Source organism: Pecten maximus, chromosome 7 (genome assembly GCF_902652985.1).
Source record: "Pecten maximus chromosome 7, xPecMax1.1, whole genome shotgun sequence".
Lineage (NCBI taxonomy): Eukaryota > Metazoa > Mollusca > Bivalvia > Pectinida > Pectinidae > Pecten > Pecten maximus.
The window spans coordinates 20,649,886-20,674,691 of NC_047021.1; the positions used below are offsets into that span (position 1 = coordinate 20,649,886).

At 35.0% G+C, this 24,806-nt stretch overlaps 1 protein-coding gene across 4 annotated transcripts; it reads left to right on the forward strand.

Moving 5' to 3' along the window:
* The first annotated feature begins 1,593 nt into the window (after window positions 1-1,593).
* On the forward strand, window positions 1,594-24,590 carry LOC117331869 (laccase-25-like). Of its 4 annotated transcripts, none has more exons than XR_004533681.1 (4): window positions 1,594-1,719; window positions 21,079-23,041; window positions 23,970-24,238; window positions 24,283-24,590. XR_004533681.1 is itself a non-coding variant. In XM_033890822.1 (3 exons), the coding sequence occupies exons 1-3, from the start codon at window positions 12,979-12,981 to the stop codon at window positions 24,149-24,151; spliced, it is 2,172 nt and encodes a 723-aa protein (XP_033746713.1). In that variant the 5' UTR covers window positions 12,826-12,978; the 3' UTR covers window positions 24,152-24,276. The 4 variants fall into 4 exon arrangements, 1 of the variants encoding a protein (XP_033746713.1); XR_004533680.1 differs by lacking the exon at window positions 1,594-1,719 and adding an exon at window positions 5,665-5,799; XR_004533679.1 differs by lacking the exon at window positions 1,594-1,719 and adding an exon at window positions 12,826-13,005.
* Window positions 24,591-24,806: the final 216 nt, after the last annotated feature.

Below are 24,806 nucleotides of genomic sequence, written 5' to 3' on the forward strand. Positions count from 1 at the left end.
GACCTTTTCGGCTTTCCTCGTAACGGAGCGGTCTCTTGTTTACAAACTAACAATGTTCCGACCTCGAAAATATGTATAAAAACAACAAAGTTGACGGTGTAGGCGCGTGTATCGCATAATTATTGATATATCTTATTATTCATAGGCCGAATTCTACAATTCCTGAGGTTGAAATCTAAGGTAATAGTCCCTTTAATGACACAATCTTGGTTACCTGTATTGACATCATTTATACGTTTGTCCCTATCACAATGTTTTTTCTAACTCTGCATTGTGTGTACGAATTGCTAACTCATACTCTATCTAGGTAAGGTGAACATGTCTAGTTTATCACAGGTATCGTATACTTAGCGATCAGTTACCATAAAATGCTTGCCAGGTATCATGTATCAGCGAGGTCAAAGGTCACTCTTACTTCCGTCAAAAATGCCCGGAGGTTTAAATACAAGACTTTCTGATATAAATAATCATATCACATAAATATTTGATTGGTTTTAATACTCAGAAAACTTAACTTAAACATTTAGCATATTTTGTTCTGCATAGTATGTCTAGATTATATAACTCAATATATGGATGCTTCCTTGCATGGTTTCATTTAAACACCTAAGGCAGCGTGTGATTATTAGCCGTTAATCACCACCTAATATCTACCTGTGTATTGGCAAGAGATCTGTCGGAGCTTGTGATGAATTCAAATCCTTTTATACACTATTCATATTTCGTTATGAAGGCCACATCGTCTTAAATGGAGAAATCGTCCTTGTAAATAAGTTTTTTCGTCAATAATAACCGTCGATATATAGTTTCTGAAATAACCGTATGTGTCTTGACAACTGTACGAGTCTTTTAGTACTTCAATAAATGATTTTAGTTATTGTTTACATGTTGAAAAGTAACATAATCTAAGATGAATGCTTGTGTCAAAATGAAATTGAAAAAAAACCTTCAGTTATTGCTTTATTAGTGACTTAGTAAATGTAATACACGAACATTGTTTATAAATCATACGAATGGATACCAAATATGTATTTTGTCATTCTGAATTGATCTTAGATCTCAAATGACTCATTTCTGAAAAGGTTGTTGACATTTGATTTTTTTGTAAAACTCGTGTTTTGTATAAAACTCATGATCAGAAACCTATTAAGTAAAAGAGGTTAATTTAGCTGTATTGAATGTAAATCTAGCGGTTGTAAAAATTCCATTGTTTAGTCAGGACGAACTTTACTACTTTAATTCATACTTTGGTTTAAACTCGATATACATAGTATATCAAAGAATACTTAAGCATGTGGCTAAGTGTAAAGAGAAATCACCTGTATGGAGGTCAGTGGTGCCCAGGGGTCAAATGTTGTGCCTTAACACACACTGCATTCACAAGTGAGTGAACAAATATAATGTATAAAAGCAGCCATGTGGAAACTGATGATAACAAAAAAGTCTTATACAATTTCTATATATAGATACAAACTATGTCTTTTGAGGTAAATACTATGTTTGTTATAAAACTGTATAATTACTAGATCTCTGTAATGTACCCTTCATAGGCATGCTTGGAATAGATATAGCCTAATGCCCTTCAGCCAAAGACTCTATAACAGTTGACCAAGCTCTTAGTAGGGCACATGTGTATCGGCGATCAGGCATAGCATCTGTTTCGTAAGAGCTCCTAGGTGCAAAACAGGAATAACGGAAGTTTACTGACTTATATGGAAGGTAAGAATAATTTTTATCAAGTTTATCAACAATATCTCTAAGTGAGTAGTTAATTATTAATATTTTATCTCAGACTTTCACTCATAGCGCCCGTCTGAGGATGGCGATGTTTGGTAATGTATCTGTTAATTGATCATGGGTGAATATGTGTCCGACTACCTCATCCATTAACAGATTCGAGGGAGTAGTTAATTTTATGTACTGGAAATTGATGTTCACACGTTTAATCGTTTTTCTTTGTATCATTGGACCCTGCATGGTTTTACGTCTTCGAGCTTAGATATTGCCGTAGATAGACGGATTTTAACCTACTTGTTATTGTATATCTTTATTTCAAAACAGGACGCGTAATCTGTATCCCTGTATAGTGTATGCATGAACTTTGATTTAGAAAATGATGTCTTCTACACAAGTTCAACTAGATATGCAACGGACATTTGAGTATAATGGTTTGCTTAAGCGACCACTAGCCTCTGTTTATTTTGATAAAAGTACGTTTGATTTGAAGATCCATTCAACATATCCCTCGGTATTTTGGCACAATTTTTGTCGGTAGGCTGTCCAAGGGAAACCCTTATCAAGTACGAAATGAGGAAATTATAATAGAAACAATTCATATAATTAGACTGAATCATTAATATTGTCTAAGTTATATAAAACATGGTATCAACACAGGAATCATAATAATTCAGAAGGGGTTGAAAACGGCAAAACAATCTCGTGTTCATGTAATATATATATTTAGCACTGAATACATATTTTTATTTTACATAACTGGTTTTTATATACATATACAATATGTCAATGTAGGCAAATCTAGAGGCTTCATGTTTACTACTGGAATAGCTCTGTAGAAAAGGTAAAAGAAGGCTGAATTCATTTTCAAGAGGGAATCCAGAAAATGACAGCTTTTGTATATAATTTACAGCGATCTTACAACCGACTATCAACCCCCGTGAGAAAAGATTCAATATTCCAATCGTTTTGCTAGTTTAGTCACGCGTAAATAATTACAGTGTCTTTTTCATGTTTCATGAAATTTTATGCACGTGTTATAAAGCATGTCTTTAATATAATCATAAGCTAATTATTCATTTCAAAATTAGAAAACAAAGATATGATTTTTATAAGTGCATTTCCAGACACATGATTGACGACTTTTACGCCATTTTAAACACTGTCGATGTGAACACCACATTAACACCCATATATCTTCCTTAAGAGGTATCATACATGCAGTACATTATCAAATTGTAAAAAGTACTACGCTCGATGATCGTTAGTTTGCATAATAGCTTCGTTGTTATCGCTCTGGTTCCCATTTTGATCTTGAATGAAATGGCCAGTGTTCCCGATGGAATGAATGACGCTTACCCTTCCCGAACGCCAGACCTATTATACTTAATAATTTAATATATTTTGATTATATATTGTCGTTGTTGTATAAGGTTTATTTTGGCTTCGTTCATAAGTTATTAATCTCTTCTCGTGTTCCTTCAGGTCGACTTTTATCCCCTTAGAATGAATAACGAATGTCAGAAGCCGTGATATGCATTTCCCTCATTATTCGGCATATATACTAAAATTTACTAATTAAAATGTGTTATTCAGTTGTATATTGATTTGTCAAAATAAGTCAAATGAAGGAACGACATCATCAAAAACGTTTGTGTCTTAGGTACAAACATACTTTTTTCAATTGATCATAACAGGTGATAAACATTGCCAATATTAGGCTCACTGGATGAGAAATAGTTAATATAGCATTTTTTTTCTAAATATATTAACCTCATAAAAATGATAGTCAATGTGTTTACTTATTGAACATGATTGAAACAATGATCATTATTCTTTCCTTACCACCCATCAATAATACATGTACATGTAACTTACGTTAGCCAACGGATCAATGAACTTTCCAGGTCATAAGGTAAAATGTAAGAGGTCTGGAGATCATTTCTTTTTCACATAACAATAGCCGATGACAGGAAACAATAAGACGCCCTTTAAAAATATGCAAATTCTTATTCAAATTTAGTATTAACAGTATATGCAGGTAAAATGAAAGCGCCGGGGTCGTTGATGGACAACGAAATTATGATTAATTGTTAATTGTAATTAATATACTAAACCAGAAAAGAATCGCCAACATTTTAGAAATCACGATGTTTTCAAACATAGGTTATCAACTCTAAGTCAATGTCGTAATCGCTTATCCGTAACGCACGTTCGGCCGATGGGTCATGTTTAGCCCGTTTAGTACTTGACGAGTCAGCTCTAATTTACACACACATGTACAGGTCTGACCTATTAGTGAAATCTAAATCCAATGCCCAGGAAAACGGAAAGGCCTAGAAAGGTTATTTTTGTCGACGACGTTGACGTCATGGCACGTCTTTCTTTAAGGAACAACGACGTTGACGTTATGGCACGTCTTTCTTTAAAGGACAGAAAACGTGTAATTGTCGTGTGTGGTGGAAGCAGTCTGCCGTGCAGAAGACGTTGCAGATGACAGCTGTCATGTGTGGGATAATCTGTTGGCTAGTGGACAGGCTTCATTGGGACTAGTAACGGCTGAAGTTGTGGTACACGTCCACGAGTGACATCAGCACGTCTTGATCGTTATATAACACCGACGCACCTATATAACAGATTCTGTTCAGTCATGGTCATAGCAAAGGAGATTCCTTAAATTCAAAACCGGGATCATTTCCGACAGCGTCCGACGTCGTCTACGTAGTGCAGGGCTGATACTAAAGTAACCATGTAGACCACGATTAAAACCACGTCACAGTCAGATAGAGACAGAGTAACGTTATTTGGCATCGAGTTCCATGCAGATTGTTAGGTTTTTGTTTTGATTTCTAAGACATTGGTATCAATGAATTGATGAATTAATTAGTTAAACTTTAGTTGATATTTCATATACCAAATCAAATAATGTGAAACTTTTTTTTCATGTTCCTTTTACTGTTAGGTATACATGTTCTACAGATTAAACAGCCGGAGCAGAAATCATGTTAGATGGCACCAGCCCCTTCGTGTTTTTGATAAGAATTCCTAAGCTAAATTCGAATACTATATCGTCTGTTTACATGGTCAATGTAACATTTATGCCTTCAGTATACTGGCCTGTGCATAGCAGACAACAGTTTAAAATCTCTTAAGATTCAATGAATACCATCCTAGGCTGATTTTCTAATGGCAAAATAGCATGTATATCAATATGCTGAGGTATCACAGGTACTACATAACAGGAACAACTGTCAGAACGAACAGTTTGTAGGAACTATCTCCTGTGATAAATACGGAGAGGTATTCATACGCAGAAATATAAATCATAAAGAATGGACTATACAATTTTGACGCGGCGGAAACAATAACTCCTACTCTGCCGTGAATATTTAGAGAGATTTCCATAGGTTTACACCGTCCAAAAAACAGGTTTTCAAATATTAGAATTGTTTTGTTTTTTTTGGGGGGGGGGGGGGGGGGGGGGGGGTCACTGCCCGTATGTAAACATTAAGTTTCCACATGAACATCAATGGTTATTGGCATTTCAAATATATATATATATATACTTGGATACGCAATACAAAATGTATATGATAACACCAGGAAAAGAAAGGATGTTTGAATAAACATTTATTAGATTATTACATTTAAATAGACATTTTGATCTGTGTATCTAGCTGTTTACCCCTCAAGTTCATCCTAAAGACAAAGTGGTTTTGTCATTGGAGAAATATTAAGGTAAATGTACACTCCGTAACGACATGCTGGGCGAGGTCGTGTTAAAGCTGTGTGACACTGAATGTGGTTTTCCCATAGCCAAGATATTTTATGAAAACTGTGCACATGCAACACAAGTGCATGAGACATGCACATGCTGCTGTGCATGTTCTGATAAGTACCGTATACACAGAAAACTGAATCACACTTCCGAGAATTGCAGGGAAACAAGGGTTGATGAAGAAATACAGATAGGAAAATCGGAGAATGTTGATAATCAATAGCTAGGTGTTATCATTATTCTAAATGGTCCACAAGGTGCTCGAGGTCAACTGATTATTACAAAAGGTAAGATTTTTCATCAAGGTCATCAATAATCTATCTTAATGCGCAACTAATTATTCATATTTTATCTCAAACTTGCAATGATGATGCCCGTCTGAGGATGACTACCGATGTATACCGATCCTGGGGATGTATGTTCGATTACCTTGTTAATTAATAGTTTAAATTTTGAGGAGTAGTATTTGTTAATTGTATGTACCAGAAATTGACATTATTAATCATTTGTCTTTGTGTTAATGTAGTCCCTAATGGTTTCAAGTCTTCGCGCTCAGATATTGCTGTAAACAGACGGATTTTCAAGTACTTTGTATTATATATTTTATTTCAAAACAAAGTAATCTGTATTCTTGTATTGTATATATGTTTACTGTGATATGGAGAACGACGTCTTCTACACAAGTTTAACTTAATATGCTGTTAATTTATACAAGGCAACAGGAGATAGTCATAATGCCACACCAGAAAAAATGCACATCCAAAAATGACTTCTATACAATTTCAACATGTCAATCTATTTGTGTAAACCATCAACTAATAAAGGTTCATAAAATATCAAAGTTCATGTCGAGAGAGAGGTCGCAAGTTTTTGCACTGCACATAGTACGTGCAAATAACTGTACTGTAACATAAATCACCATATTGTGCAAGAATAGTACCATTTAGTTTTGTTTAGATATGGGGATGATCCATATGCATGTTAGGGATAATATCTTTTTCCACAATGGACCATGGGGCACATGTTAAAAAAATGATAGTTTAAGATAGAATATATAGAGGATGTCTAACAGTGTTTTCAGTAATATCAAACATTTTTCACGAGTGCGCTTATTCAAACTTTAGACGACCAATAGCTTCTGCGTAAGTTGATATGTTTGATTTGCAGATCCATCAACATCTTTCCTGGAATTTTGTCACAATTTTCGCCTATTCGCTGTCCAATGGAAACCACTGTCAATGTAAAACAACGGCAAAACAGTCTTTATTAGTGTGTATGTAATACATATATGAGGAACTAAATACAAACTTTCATTTTACATGTTAGGGCTTTTTAGTTGCATATACAGCATTTTACTGGTAAGGCAAAAACCTCGATGACCTACATGTTAATCATGAAAGAGCTCTGTAGAAAAGGTAGAGCAACCATTGCTTTCCAAAAGTAGGTTGATGTCGTTTTAAACATAAAATTTATAGGAAATGACATCTCCGTATTTCATTCACAGCAATTTTATACTTGACTATCAACCCCCGTAAGTTAACACCAAATATGCTCTCCGTGAATCATGACAGGTGATATATATTACTACTATTAGGCATATTGTATCACAAGACAATATCCACCTGAATTAAAGATCGATCAGATACCAGTATGTTTACAAATAATATTGCCAGAAAAAATATTGTCGATCCGTTTGGTTATTGTATATGATTGTTTTTTCCCTTTACGACCCATCAACAATACAATGTACATGTAACTCGCGTTAGGCCAGTGAATAAATGAACGTTCAAGGTCAAAAGGATACCATGTAAGACCTCTAACTCCGGATATAATATATATATAAAATATGATATATATATATTGGAAGGATTTTCACTGCCCGTATGTTAACATTAAAGTAATTATACTCAAAGAAGTATAATTTGCTATTGTTGACATTTCAAATATATGTATATAAGCTTAGGTATTTTAGATAGTTAAAAACATATTCTGCATTACGCATTTTGCTATAACACCATGAAAAGAAGGAGTACCTGAATAAAGGATATCTTAAGAAATTTAACACTGGCGGGACATCGTGGTCTGTGTATTTATCTGTTTACTTCTAAAACTTGTCTTAAAGACAAGGTACGGAAACCAGTTAGGGTCACAGCGGAAAGATATATTATGTCGTAATAACAACTTAGTATCTCGTAATAACGACTTAGTCATGTCGTAATAACGACTTAGTATCTCGTAATAACGACTTAGTATCTCGTAATAACGTCTTAGTTATGTCGTAATAACGACTTAGCTATGTCGTAATAACGACTTCGTATCTCATAATAACGACTTAGTTATGTCGTAATAACGACTTAGTTATGTCGTAATAACGACTTAGTATCTCGTAATAACGACTTAGCTATGTCGTAATAACGACTTAGTATCTCGTAATAACGACTTAGTATCTCGTAATAACGACTTAGTATCTCGTAATAACGACTTAGCTATGTCGTAATAACGACTTAGTATCTTGTAATAACGACTTAGCTATGTCGTAATAACGACTTAGTATCTCGTAATAACGACTTAGTATCTCGTAATAACGACGTAGTATCTCGTAATAACGACTTAGCTATGTCGTAATAACGACTTAGTATCTCGTAATAACGACTTAGCTATGTCGTAATAACGACTTAGTATCTCGTAATAACGACTTAGCTATGTCGTAATAACGACTTAGTATCTTGTAATAACGACTTAGCTATGTCGTAATAACGACTTAGTATCTCGTAATAACGACTTAGCTATGTCGTAATAACGACTTAGTATCACGTAATAACGACTTAGCTATGTCGTAATAACGACATAGTATCTTGTAATAACGACTTAGCTATGTCGTAATAACGACTTAGTATCTCGTAATAACGACTTAGCTATGTCGTAATAACGACTTAGTATCTCGTAATAACGACTTAGTATCTCGTAATAACGACTTAGCTATGTCGTAATAACGACTTAGTATCTCGTAATAACGACTTAGTATCTCGTAATAAAGACTTAGCTATGTGTTAACTTGGAGCAAGTCATCTGTGTGGTATTATTTCGTGCACAAATATAGAACAGATCAACAACGACTGGGGTTAAAGCCACATACTCCCAAACAACCTAAAATTCTAGTTGCATACATGTATTAATGGCAATACAAGATGCTCATTCACTTTCTCCTAACATTAAAATGACCACTGGCCTGGACGCTTGACCGGGGGAGTCCTTGAGACATCAGTGTATAAAAATATTTACAGCTGAATAACAACATGCACTGCACATACACTACACACATACCGTTGTTTACATACATGCATCGACATAAGTGAACTTTGTCTAATAATGCTTTCATTTAAACATATTAACATAATATTCGCGTAATAACTGAACAAAATAAACATAGTTTACATTTAGATACGTAATTTTTTAATGTAACAATATGCATACAACAAAAATTCGATAAAAATTTAGATTGGTGAAGTTTGATTGAAGTGAAGTGTTTTGGTTGATTATTGGATGACAACTTAAATGGCCATGCAAAAAGTCAAACGCTAAGATACAGGTTCAAAACTTCGGGTCTTCGTGACCGTCTTGGTTGAATGAGGACCATAAAATATTTACCGACAATGATAATACCATGAAACTCACATTTATGGCTGCATGTATAATCTATTTTAATACATACCTGGCTTGCTGTGTAAAACCATCGAAAAAGTAGGTGATTAGTAATACTGTTGTAGATGCTAGGCAGAATTAATGTCTCAACAGTTGCAATATGATGTTCGTTCTACTCATTTCTCGTGTGCTTACCATGAACACCATAGTACAAACTTATTGAAGTACGCAATCCCATGGAAACATATCTTTAATCGGATGATACTTAGCAATACCAATAACGAACATCAAGCTAACATGTATTTCTTACTTTTAGTCATTTCGTTGGGTTCACGTTAATTTAAACAATGATAGTTCAACCACTTTATAGTCAAGTGCATTCATAGTGAGTCCCAAATACTGGGTTCATTGTTGCATTACTCAATCCATGTTCAAAGAGTAAGAGCCGTTTTACAAAACGTTTGCGCGAGTCAAGTGGTTGAAGCTATTAGTGTGTAAACATTTTACAAATTCAATGATGATTGCATTAAACCGATCAATAGTAACTAACTGTTACATTTTGAAAGAAATAAAGAACACACGAATTACATATTTTGTCATCACAAGTGTGTACAAATGATTGTTTTTAACTTGATGGACGTTGCACCATCTATATTCTAGCATGTTTCGGAGTTGAGAAGATTTTTGAAATATATGTCTTTTTGACCTTTTCTGGCCCCGCCTCTCAGGCTCCCGGGTGGTGGGGACCACATATTTCACAGTTTTGGTTGAACATTCATCGAATTTCGTCGCAGGAAAATTGTTTACAAACGCACGAAGGAAAACGATGGACAAAGGGCAACCTAAAATCATGTCTGAAAGTGGCACTGGAACAAAGAACTTCACCTTTACCTCTCACCAACGATGATCTTCCAAATTGTTCCTTGCCAAAATGCCAACAACGTATATTATATTTAGATACTAAATGACTTACTAAGCCATATTTTACACTGCGCTCCACTATTCCAAGATGAACTTTTAATGTATGCATATAATGTTCCAAACTTGTAGAGTCCAGTTGTGTACTGTTAAAATCTGAGATGGCCACTTGGTGGCGATATTGTGATTCTGGTCAGTCCCAAACAGTAAAATGCACAAGGACAAGATTCTGCTACATTAGAATGTACAAAAATGGGTTTTGAAAACGTTATGTGTAATATTTTCTGATAATAAGCAATCAAAAACTTAAACTGATTAATCCAATGAAGTCATATGTCCCAACAGATGACTTGCTGCAAGTTAAGACATAGCTAAGTCGTTATTACGAGTTACGAAGTCGTTATTAAGAGATACTAAGTCGTTATTACGACATAGCTAAGTCGTTATTACGAGATACTAAGTCGTTATTACGACATAGCTAAGTCGTTATTACGAGATACTAAGTCGTTATTACGACATAGCTAAGCCGTTATTACGACATAGCTAAGTCGTTATTACGAGATACTACACTGTAAGTCGTTATTACGACATAGCTAAGTCTTTATTACGAGTTACGAAGTCGTTATTAAGAGATACTAAGTCGTTATTACGACATAGCTAAGTCGTTATTACGAGATACTAAGTCGTTATTAAGAGATACTAAGTCGTTATTACGACATAGCTAAGTCGTTATTACGAGATACTAAGTCGTTATTACGACATAGCTATGTCGTTATTACGAGATACTAAGTCGTTATTACGACATAGCTATGTCGTTATTAAGAGATACTAAGTCGTTATTACGACATAGCTAAGTCGTTATTACGACATAGCTAAGTCGTTATTACGACAAAGTTTAGTCGTTATAACGACATAGCTAAGTCGTTATTACGACATAGTTTAGTCGTTATAACGACATAGCTAAGTCGTTATTACGAGATACTACACTGTAAGTCGTTATAACGACATAGCTAAGTCGTTATTACGAGATACTACACTGTAAGTCGTTATAACGACATAGCTAAGTCGTTATTACGAGATACTACACTGTAAGTCGTTATTACGACATAGCTAAGTCGTTATTACGAGATACTAAGTCGTTATTACGACATAGCTAAGTCGTTATTACGAGATACTAAGTCGTTATTACGAGATACTAAGTCGTTATTACGAGATACGAGATACTAAGGTCGTTATTAGACATAGCTAAGTCGTTATTCGAGATACTAAGTCTTTATTACGAGATACAAAGTCTATTACGAGATATAAGTCGTTTTATTAAGGAGAAAATGAGTCGTTATTACGAAAAGTAGTCGTATTAGACATGGGCTAAGTCGTTTACGAGTACTAAGTCGTTATTACGACTAGCTAAGTCTTTATACGAGGATACTGAGTCGTATTACGAACATAGCTAAGTGTTATCACGACATAGCTAAGTCGTATACAAATACTAAGTCTTATACGAAATAGCTAAGTCGTTACTTTCCAGATTTCAGCTGATCTTCTTAGTTAACGAAATTGTCTCGTTATTAGACATCTACATCGTTATTACGACAAGTAGTGTTATTACGAGATACTAAGTCGTTAATTACGACATAGCTAAGCGTTTTACGAGATACTAAGTCGTTATTACGACATAGCTAAGCCGTTATTACGACATAGCTAAGTCGTTATTACGAGATACTACACTGTAAGTCGTTATTACGACATAGCTAAGTCTTTATTACGAGTTACGAAGTCGTTATTAAGAGATACTAAGTCGTTATTACGACATAGCTAAGTCGTTATTACGAGATACTAAGTCGTTATTAAGAGATACTAAGTCGTTATTACGACATAGCTAAGTCGTTATTACGAGATACTAAGTCGTTATTACGACATAGCTATGTCGTTATTACGAGATACTAAGTCGTTATTACGACATAACTATGTCGTTATTAAGAGATACTAAGTCGTTATTACGACATAGCTAAGTCGTTATTACGACATAGTTTAGTCGTTATAACGACATAGCTAAGTCGTTATTACGACATAGTTTAGTCGTTATAACGACATAGCTAAGTCGTTATTACGAGATACTACACTGTAAGTCGTTATAACGACATAGCTAAGTCGTTATTACGAGATACTACACTGTAAGTCGTTATTACGACATAGCTAAGTCGTTATTACGACATAGCTAAGTCGTTATTACGACATAGCTAAGTCGTTATTACGAGATACTAAGTCGTTATTACGAGATACTAAGTCGTTATTACGACATAGCTTAGTCGTTATTACGAGATACTAAGTCGTAATTACGACATAGCTTAGTCGTTATTACGAGATACTAAGTCGTTATTACGACATAGCTAAGTCGTTATTACGAGATACTGAGTCGTTATTACGACATAGCTAAGTCGTTATTACGACATAGCTAAGTCGTTATTACGAGATACTAAGTCGTTATTACGACATAGTTAAGTCGTTATTACGACATAGCTAAGTCGTTATTACGAGATACTAAGTCGTTATTACGAGATACTAAGTCGTTATTACGACATGATATAGTTTTTCGCTGTGACCCTAACTGGCTTCCGTAACAAGGTGACTTTATCCCGGGAGAAATATTTAGGGTTAATGTACACTCCGTAACAGGCTGTATTTCGGTGAGATCGTCGTGTTTTAGCCTGTGTAACACTGAATGGGGGTTTCCCTAACACAGACTGTGTATAAAAATTGTGCAAATGCAACACAAGTGCATTGCACATGCATGTGCAACTACGCTTTAACTGAGAAGAAACTTATACAACGAAAACTGAATCATCTTTCCAAGAATCTGCAGTGAAATTTGGGTGATGTAGAAATCTAGATCGCATAATAGGAGAATGGTCACAATCAATAGCAAAGTGAAGGTAAGAGTTTCTAGCAAGCTCATCAACATTTTTTTCTGAATTAATAACGAAATATTCATATTTCATCTCAAACTTTTTTTATAAGGCCCGTCTGATTATTGCGATGTTTGGTAGTGCGTATACAATATTATCTCTTTCATTTACATTTTTGAGGGAGTATTGTTTGCTAATTGTATGAACAGCTAATTGATGTTCAAACATTTAATCGTTTCTCCCTTTATGTCAATGTATACCTTCCTGATATCGCCGTAGATAGACGGATTTTAACCTACTTGCTATTATATATTTTCATTTCAAAACAGGACGCGTAATCTGAACCCCTGTATAGTGTATTGTTTACTTTGATATATAGAATGTTGTCTTCAACTAAATATGCAACGGAAATTCGAGCATAATGCTTTATACATTCTTACTGGCAACAATATTGCTTAATTGCTTAATCAAGTTTCAACAAGCACCCTACGAAATGAAATGGGGCGGGATGGAGAGGGTGAGGTGCGTGGATGCAGTAGGATCTTATAAACGCACAGGGTAAATGCAAACAAGTGTATTCTCAAAATTGTTGGAGACATCACTATATTATGAATGAATAGTACCAATTAGTTGTGTTTTGAGGGGGGAGGGAGGGGGGGGGGGGGGGGGGGGTCGGGTCGGGTCGGGGCTCCATATGCATATTTTGGGATACAAGTTTAGTTCATTTATTTAAAGGTATTGGTATCTGATGAGCTCTATTTTTTCATGTCATTCTCTTATAAAATGACTTTTAAATTACTAGTTTTGTTGAACCTTAATCTTAAGCGACCACCATGTTTTATTTACAAATCCATTTAACATCTTACTTGGAATTCTGGCACAATTTTTGTCGATTTGCTGTCCAATGGAAACCGTTATCATTAAAACAAATCCGAATGACGAAATGAGTAATTGAAATAATTCAAAAACAGCAAAACATTTTTGCTAGTGTATGTTATACATATATTAGGCACTGGATACATTATTTTGATTTACATGACAGCCCCTTTTTAGTTACATATACATCAATTTAATAACAAGGTAGAAAAATAAAGGAACTACAGGTTAACTTTGGAAGAGCTTTGTAGAAAAGATAGACAAATCATTGTAATCCAAAAGTAGGTTTAAGTCATTCCATAGATCAAATGGAAAATGACAAATTCTGTGTATCTTTCACAGCAGTCTTACACTTGATTATCAACTCCCGTAAGTTAACACCAAATGTGCTCTCCGTTAATCATGACAGGTGATACCTACTGTTATTTGGCATATTGTATCACAAGCGATCACATACCAGTTTACAAATACATTGCCAGAAAAAAAACATTGTCGATGCGTTTGTTTACTCACATGATGGAACCATTTAAAATATTTTTTATCCCTTTTATTTACGTTCCATCGACATTACGTATACCTCACGATAGGCCATGGAATAAATGAGCATTGCAGGGCATCAATATACAATGTCAGACCTCTTGGAACCATGTATTATCAGTAGTCATTGCCGGAATAAAAAAATAAATAGTGGTTTAAAATCATGTAAAGGAAAGAACCTGACGGTACCTGTCTTATACATATTTAGTATGGACAGTACATACGAAACAGATATCCAAATAAGAAATATTGGAAGGATTTCCACTTGCCGTATGTTAATATTAAATTAATTATCTAAATAGGAGACTAATTTGCTATTGATGGTTTTTCAAATATATGTTTATCAAAATACATTTGAACACGTAGACTTAAGTATTAGCTCTTTAATATTGTAAATATTTTAAACAATACTTTCAGTTTTCGTTTGGAAATTTTGATTAGGTATATTACCTGTTCTCTTCTTTAAAGGGGGATTTTAAGAATAAAGTTCATAAAAAGGAAAAATTCGGAATATCTTTTATACAGTTGAACTCACTATCTCGAAGTCAATGGTGCCCGTGAAAACCTTCGAGATATACCGAATACTCGTGATAACCGAGTATATTTTACACAGAATTTTTACCATCGGAACTGATTGTTTGCTTCGAATTAAGCAGAGACTTCAAGTCAAGTTATCAGTCCTCGAGATAACGATGTTTTTCTTTTAGATACACTTGAGTACTTTAGGTGTTTTTTAAATTTATTCTTCCGTTTACAATATATAACAAAATGAAAAGTAAGGGTGCTTAAATAAAGAATATGTGATGAAATTTGACACTGACAAGGACATTTCGACGCGACCTTCAATGTCGACATGCTGTTTTTGGGCGAGATCGTGTTTACGTCTCTGTTACACTGAATGAGGTTTTCTCTAACCCGGACGTTGGTTTACAATTCTACAAAAAAGCTACACAAGTGCATATCCTATTCAACTGCGCATTAACTGATAAGTGCAGCCCGTGCAGGGGTGAGGGCTGTATCTTATTTCATGTCTAAGAAGCGACTAACATTGGGGTCCCCCTGTAGGGTCGGGGATTTTCTTCCGTGTTATTATTAAGAGGCCGAAAAAGATCTTCTGTCCCCAATGCAACACTAGGGATCTTATATCCTACTTTTTTCCACACTGCTCTTTTTTTCTGTGCTTTGATCTTTACTCTCATCTATAGGGGTTTCCTTGACACCCGTCCTCATATGTCCTTAGCTGTCGCAAGGGCTTAAAACAGCTAAAAATCGGAGGATGTAGAAATCAAGACGGGAAAAATATAACTATTTTCCTAATCAAATGTTAGTATAAAGCAAGGTGTTTTCATCCTTCTAATTTGCTCCATCAAGAATTAAAAATGTGTATTTGAATCACGTGTTTTTATTCCGGATATGTTATACCATTTATGATAATTCAAGCGTAGCGTGTGGGAGATACAAAACCAGTAGATCTTACGACCCAAATATAACAAAATGTCGATTAGATATTATCAGTTGTACTACGTGTTTGTTGGGTGTATAATTTAAAAGATGTGGTTATTTGGTTCTTGTGTTTACATACAAGTACATACATCTGTGTATTTTCTACTTGTATTTCTGACAGTAGTACATTATGTTCTTATCTACTAATGCCATATTTCTTCACAATTCTACTAAAAAGACGACACCATAAGGGTTTCTCGGCAGCGAATATATGCAGCGTGACAGTGTTTTACCGGTTCCAATGTCTAAGGATGCAAGATACAATGTAAAAAATGACGTACATTCTTCTATTGAAAGGCATACAAATATGGCGCTATGGCAAATCAGTATGTCAAATCAAATACTACTTTTGAAAAACACTACAACAAAACTTCATAAAGATAAATTCAACACTAGTGAGTAGTTACCCCGACACAATTTAATAGCTGGAAAAATGGATACCTCTTGTGTGTGTTGCGCATTATCTGAAATAAAGACTATAAAACCAAATCCAAAAAATTCTTTTTAGAAATTTGAACATAAACACTTATCAAATAAAAAATTGATATATTGATAAGCATTTCGATTTAAAACAAGAATATGCTGCTATAAGTGTTTTATATCTTTATGATATCACCACCCTCCAAAAGCTTTAGGTTCTAATTGTATCTTTTGTCTTCAAAGTGGGAAAATAATTAATTGCATCCCAAAGGAAATGTATCGGCCTTCCTCTGTATTGTCGTGTTGACGTCTCCGTAGAAGTAGGCGATCAAAGAAGGAACACACAGTGTTAAAAGGAATTCTATTATACTGGATTTTGCCATTTTTATGATGCCCTTTGAAGACAGGTACAATGATGCCAGACGTACACAAAGCATATATGTGTGCATACTTAGTAAATACGTAGTTAAACGATACACGTGTGTAAACCTCATTTGTGTGATTGGTTGGATTTGGAAAATGTATTTTGTAGTATGAATATATTTTGTCAAGTGATTGTTAACTTCCAACTTTACAAATGTGATATGAACACAATACTCATAGCTTAGGCAACCCAGGGAAACAGTAAGTATTAGATATTTTCAGGGGGATAGGAAAGCTTGAGTAATAATACGCAAGAACCCATCTTTATTCAAACGTGGATCTCCTTGAAAACATGGTCTAGCAATGTATCTGGATTTTCTGTAGCCACCCCGTAATCATAACACATATTTATCTGAAAGACAATTAAATCAAATAAAATTCCAATGTTAGCATGGTTGACCGTGTTGCCTTCTATTCCACCGAATCTTTGAATGATGTAATTACAGAAGAGAAAATGTTCCAGCAAACATTTTACAAAATCTTCCCTTGAAAAGAGTGTGAAACCACTGTAGGTCAGTTTGGGGCTCTTTTTGGTTGATTTCATTTCTGTTCTAAATCCAACTGGAGTGTACGCATAATTAATACATCTGTTAGCAAGCTACCAGAAATTTTGACAATATTAACATGTATCCGTGTTTAAAAGTGATATTAAACAGTGAGGTTGTTTACACCAACACGAAATATATCAGAGCTGTTTTACCTTATATTACCGGGTAAGTCTGCTTTGTAATGTCCATGTGTTTATACGCGAATGTTCACTTAAAATCAAATATAGATATCTCTGAACAGGCTATTAACTAGGTCTGAATAAATTATCCTTTATACATCAACATGAAAATATTGTCAGATCAAGGTTAAAAATGTGAGAGTCGTTCCACTCGGAGTAAAACCTTTCACATTAATCTAGAAAGCATAAAACGCCTGAATCATTATCGTTATATACACATTGCATAACCCAAGTAGCGTCCTTGGTTTATCTGATATCAATACTGTAAATACTTATATATTTTTTTTTAATTTTGTTTCCCTGTGGTGTCACTGTATAATGGTATGAAACAGGAACAAATGTGCACTCACGTCATTGGTTGACTTACGTATAATGAGGATATTTTCACATACCAAACCAGGAAGCATGGCGCTATTTGAATCTTTATTGTATATATATGCTGAACTAGGATCTACAGCTTAATATTGTAATAAAGCTCGCAATGAATAGCAAGGCAATGTGTATATTCTGAACCGTGTCACATTTCGAATGAATTTAAACATGAAAAGCAGGTTACGATAAACCTCGTGAACTGAAACGTCCATTATTAATATCTATCACCTGCAATCTCAAATGATTATACAAAAGTCACACATGATATTAGAATCTTTCAAAACAAATTGAGAGTCAAAATGAATTTAACAGCTGTTTCTTCCTTCTAAGTCTCATCAGTAATACTAAGGCCCTGAAGAGCTAGATCAAATAAGGCGGCCGAACCCTCGAATGAGGTCAAAAAGAATGTACAAATCTGGGTGGTGAGGTGCGAAAGACCCATAATTCCAATATATTTCATTCAAAACTAATGAATTAAATACAGCAGATAGCATTATTTGCATTCAACTGTAACTACACTGTTTCAGTCATATTCATAACAACACAACCTTACGTATGGAGCTTTCATTTTTAAGTTTATCTTAAGGATAATTAATGACTCGTATTATTGCCTACCATTGAGGTTGGGATAGGCAATTGCATTTCTTAAATGAGTTGAAATGACAAGATATTTTCAGCCAGATATAATTGCATTATTTTCAAATTAGTTGAAGCGTAATATGTGTTAATACTTTCATGTGCTAGGGATCCTGGAGCGAGTGCTGCTGTTTTTACCAAGCATCATTGGACTTGTTCCAGTTGTATAAAGCAAGCTCATATCCGCTAGCCTGGACGGTTACTTGGATTGCGACATCACTCTTTATTTCTAACAAATGAAACTAATTCGCATAAATTGAAACATAAGTATGATTATGAAAATAACAATGAGCTTTGATTTAAAAGACCACGAGCAATATCATGACAGCAAATGATGCAACCCTACTTAAATATAGATAAACACTGTATTTGAAAATTACATCTATCCATACACTCATACAAATTAAGTACATTTGTATGTTTTTGTCAATTCAATATCAATTTTGTTAAGAAGTGTTGAAATCTTGATGATTGCGACAAAAAAGAAAACTCGAAAAAGATCATCAGAAAAGTAGAAATCTGGAAGAGGAGGTTCATAAGATCCATAATTTGAAAATAGGATTTTGAAGTATATGTGTAGATTCTGAGCCATGTCACTATTTGAATGAATTTACACGTGACAAGAATGTGGAATGATTTAGTTAATGCTGTGGTCTGTCATACATCCATTGATACTGATTGGATGTTGATATTTTTCTATGAAAGTGTCCTGGACAATTCATGGGTTAAAGGGAAATCACGGTAAAAACGTTGTTATTTTTATTGAATGTACGTGTTTCGTTCCTTTCCAGTTATATTTCTGTGCTATCCCAATACTCAAAGTCGATCCCTATGTCCAAATTGACCACTCGATTTAGTTGGGAATCCCCCTCTAAATTTAGCAAGGACATTATTTTTAAATCATCACTTGACTGTTTTGAAATCGAGGCATTTTCATTTGTAAACACAAACACACGCTAGTTTACAAGTCGAAATATTCCATCTGGGTTAGTTGGATAACGATATTATATTCCGGCACAAATATGTATGTGTATATAAGTGCAAACACTGTACACAACTGGTACAGACTGTATACATATTACCGAGTTTGTTATGGCCTACTATCCAGCAATCAAGCAGAATACGAACAGCGTCTGCATTACTGCTGTTTTCCTTTTTTTGAACTGTTCGAATCTATTGTACTGCTTCCCCAGTGTAGGATTATCTTTGACCCATTTGGCCATTATTCTCTTTATTGCGGAAGCTGTTATCGTTTTCAACCGCAGTCGATTCACGTTGGAAGCCATTTTTGTTTTCGGGTGTTTTAAGTTTGTTGTGCGCATGCGTTTTATCGTGTATGTCACAAAATTTACATATCCAGACTATTGATCAACGAATTGTGATAACCTTTTTATAATTAATAATTGATGTTTTTATGTACATATATCAAATTCGAATGGTTTATATTGCTCATAAGGTTATATTTTTAAAGATATACCCAATAATATGAAAAAATACAAAATACAAATTGGTTTACCGTGATGTCCCTTTAAACATCAAGAATACACAATCATTATTTTCAAATACACATATAATATGGTTTTGACATAGGTTGTTTTAAAGATGTAGCTGTATTTCTATCAAAGCATATTAGCATATAAAGTATGCGTGATATTTCGTTTTTTTTTCCATTATAGTGGACATATTTTGCTTGTACTACCATAACACGTAACACTCGTGTAATTTCACCATCTGGAAGCATTACTAGTGCGTCAGAAGACCTCTAATAATATGCTCTGCCATCTTCAATTTTATTTTTTGTAATTTTCTAGCAATATTCGGAATGTTGCCAACGCTTCGAGATATTTTTATCTCGAAATAACGGTGATGTATTTGGCATGTTCATATTTTAGCCATCTGAAAGCATAACTAAAATATAGACTTATCAAATATTTCATAGCTCATTCATACCCCACCCATTAACCTTGATAATCAAAGTCACAGTAATGGAATGAAACACTGGATAAATTTAAGCACATACTGTAGATCAGATCCAGCAGCCGTAACATATCATGTACAATGAAGGTATCCATGTGTTTATATATAAACATATGTAATTGGCACATTCCATCTCTCAATTACTTTAAAGTTGCATGTCTAATTTTACAACTAAAAGTCTTAGCATGTAACTGGCCCTATGTACCACTGAAAGAATGTAAATAATATATAAATTAAATGGCATTTGAAGCATGCGACCTTGAAAGTATGACAACATCGTTTGTTTGAAAATGCTTCTGGCCAAACACCATGACCATTAATAACTTACTTATTCAGCAGTCGTATTAGGATTTATACTTCCCTTAACAACCCTTTATTAGCAACACGTCCAATCCCATGACTCGTTACATTTCGTCTCCTGTTTGTTAAAAGGTCGTTTAGATAGTTAAGCACACGTGATCCTTGTGACCTTGAGAAAAAGGAATGTATTCTTTCAATTGAACACTCTCAGCATGGTACTGACCCAATGTTAATTCAATTGGTTTTGAGAAGTCAGATGAATTCTGACAATTAATGTCAGTAGTCTTTTCACTTCTTGTTTTGGTTTAAACTTTTTTTTTCTTTCCTAGATGGGATTCAATGGCTTCATACTTGCTGTCCTATTGACGTTGACTGGAGCTAGCCTTGGATATGAGTGTGATAAGTCAGCCACAGTATGCGAGACGACGCTGATAATCAGACATAGGCTTACCATGATGCATCCCACAGAACAGCAAGTCTACCCAGCAAATGGTAAACTCTACAAATATGACGACCTAACACAAAGTACAGCCATTCCCGTAGACGAGGTTATGACTGCTGACGGATGGGAAGACAACCGACTAGTTGTTGTAGCAAACGAGAGTCTCCCAGGCCCGCCAATTATAGTATATGAGGGACAGAGACTTAAAGTTCATGTCATCAACAAAATGGCGTCTGATACTTTGACCATACACTGGCATGGTATTCCTCAAAAGCTGAGCCCTTGGATGGACGGTGTCCCATTTGTCACTCAGTGCCCTATCCTTTCGGGGCAGACATTTACGTATGACTTTATCGCAGAACCAAAGGGAACGTATTGGTACCATTCGCACGTGGGTGATCAGCGAGCCAAAGGGATGAATGGTGCTTTTATTATAAGAGAGCGTACGTCATCAGTCTCGGAACAAATCATGACAGTACAAGACTGGAACCACAACTGGGGGGCAGACATGGATCACCAAAAGTTGCTGCTAGGCACTTTTGTCAACCGTATTCCTGAACCATTGAGGAATTCGGTAGATGGAGGCCTGTTTGATCCATTCTACGTTACATCCGTTCTTATCAATGGCAGAAGCCGTTATTACAACAAATCAGGCCAACATAATGAGGCTCCTTTATCGGTATTTTCCGTTGAAAGGGGGACGACCTACAGATTCAGAGTTATCCACGTCGGAGCCCTTTATCCCATACGGATATCAATCGACAAACATCCCCTTACTCTAGTCGCATCAGACGGATACGATTTTCAACCGGTGGAAGCGGAATCTTTTATCATAAACCCGGGTGAGAGATATGACTTTAACATAAATACGGACCAAGTAACTGGAAACTACTGGATACGAGCCGAAACTCTGGAAGTGAACGCACATAAGTCTGAAGCTGTGCTCCGCTACACAGGTGCAGATGCGAATCAATATCCTTCAACGGTACGGAAGACCTGTACACCAGCTGATAGGTGTTTGGTGGTAAATTGTCCATTTACGACCTATCCTGCTGATCATCACACAGACTGTCTGAGGTTTGACCATCTTCGATCTGCAGTTAACAACGATCCTGCTCCTGAACCGACATCTATGGATATGTTCAAAGAACATTTTTTGAATTTTGGTCTTCCTGAAGAAATATCGTCAGTAAACGGAAGGGAGTTTAGGGTTCCTACTGTGTCTGCTCTTACGCAACCATTAGAGATAACTTCTACTTGTGACAAAGAAGATTGTGGAGAGGACAAGACATGCACATGTACATACTCACTTACCACCTATCATAACGACGTTGTACAACTTGTGTTGATGAATATGGGGGCAGGAACAGGTGACGCACATCCAGTTCATCTCCATGGTTACTCGTTCTATGTACTGAAAATGGGATATGCCACATACAATATGACAACCTCAAAATTCATATCTCAAAACAATGATATAGATTGTCGCGGAAGTGGAGATATGACAACAAGTTTCTGTAATGATGCTACGTGGAGAAACTCTAACTGGCTTGAAAATAATGTTCCGGGATTGAATTTGATTAATCCTCCGCGAAAGGACACGCTGATTATACCTAGCGGTGGATATGCTGTTATCAGGATCAAGGCAGATAACCCTGGTGCGTGGATGTTTCATTGTCATATCCAAGTTCATGGCGTTTTTGGAATGAGAATGCTCCTCAATAGTTCCTACGGTATGCACCCAGCGCCACCTAAATCATTTCCTGTGTGCCATGAATATCCATCCTCCTTCCGTGAACAATTCGAGGACCAACGTCAGGTGACTCCAACAACAGGAACAGTCATAGATGGTATGTAGAATAATTTGTAATGAGATTTGATATAGTCTATATACCTAGATAAATATTTATAGATGTAAATACATCATGTTAATAAATTTCAATATTCATCACGGTATAAATATCCCATGCTACAAATCCTTACAGATATGTGTCTTCTTTCAATATACCGTAAGACTGTCCGTTTTGATTTAAGATCCAGGTAGAATTGGACCTCGAAACATATTTCTGAAACGCCTTTCTGATTATTTTTTGATTATTTATTTATCTATCTATACAGTGACAAATATGAAATATTTCTATAAATGTGTACAGTTAATGAAAACAATTTTTTTCTACTACGAAATGTTGGTATTTCATGTAAGATAGACAGGATACAGTGTTAGCAGATCCGATAATACTATTTCAGAAAAGTCAACATTGAAAAATAACATTTAATTATCACATGAATTCATTTGCCTTTTGAGGAGAACTGGTCCTCATTTTGTGATTTATTAAAAACTCCATTCGTGAATGAATTGGCGCCTGCTCAAATTCCTCTTTCGCTGTTCAGAGTCGCAGGGTCAGAATATATGCCGAAAAAATCAGATAATGTGAACTCGAAGTGCATCATGGGAGTAGCTGTTGTTCTACGTACGTGTACAATTAGTGTTAGGTAAATTATCACTTCTAAATTGGAATTTAAAAAATTACTATAAAACATTTTAAATTGATCTTCTAGTAAATTATCTATGTTTCAGACGGTGGATACAGAAACAATGACTACTAATAAATGTTCTATGTTTTCAGACGGTGGATACAAAATCAATCACTGCTTAAAAAATGTTCTATGTTTTCAGACGGTGAATACGGAATCGGATTTTTAGTGGATTTTTTTCTTTGTTTTCAGACGATGGATACAAAATCAGGGAATTTTAATTATTTTGTTCTATGTTTTCAGACGGTGGATACGGTATCAAGACTTTCTGGATCATGTTTGCAGTTATGGCTGTAATTATCATACTGTTGATTGCATACAATATATACGTAAGAAGAAAAGTACAGGTTTACAAAGAGCAGCTGGAATCTTCTTCACCAGCAACGATAAGCTCAAAGGAGAATCCGGTCTTTTCCAAAACTTAGAATGACTTTTGACATGATATATTTTGCAAAAGTAATAACTATTATGAAAAAAACCAAACGGTTAGCATTGAAGGACTAACAACATATTTGGTAGTGAAAATGAATATAACGCGTTTTGTATTTTCTTTGAAATACCAAATTTCCAGATATGATAGTACGTAGGAAATGGCTTAAACATAATCTAAACAAAACAAAACATTTTAAAATGTTTTCATCAGTGACAATGTTATTTGTAAAGTAATATAAAAACATAGAAAAACAGTAAGCACATGATATTTCATACACGTGTTTGATATAGCAAAAACTACGAAAGCCTATTCGTTTCATTTTGAAAAGCAACAAAAAATTATGTATTTTGTTAAAACACGTTAGTTATCCCGTTAAAACGCGTTAGTTATCTCGTTAAAACCCGATATTTATCTCGTTAAAACGCGTTAGTTATCTTGTTAAAACGCGTTAGTTATCCCGTTAAAACGTGTTAGTTATCTCGTTAAAACGCGATAGTTATCTCGTTAAAACGCGATAATTTATGTATCTCGTTAAAACGCGTTAGTTATCTCGTTAAACGCGTTAGTTATATAAGATATCTATGATATCTATTTCTATGATTTAACATGAAATCTAACCCGTTTTAACGTGATCATTATCGCGTTTT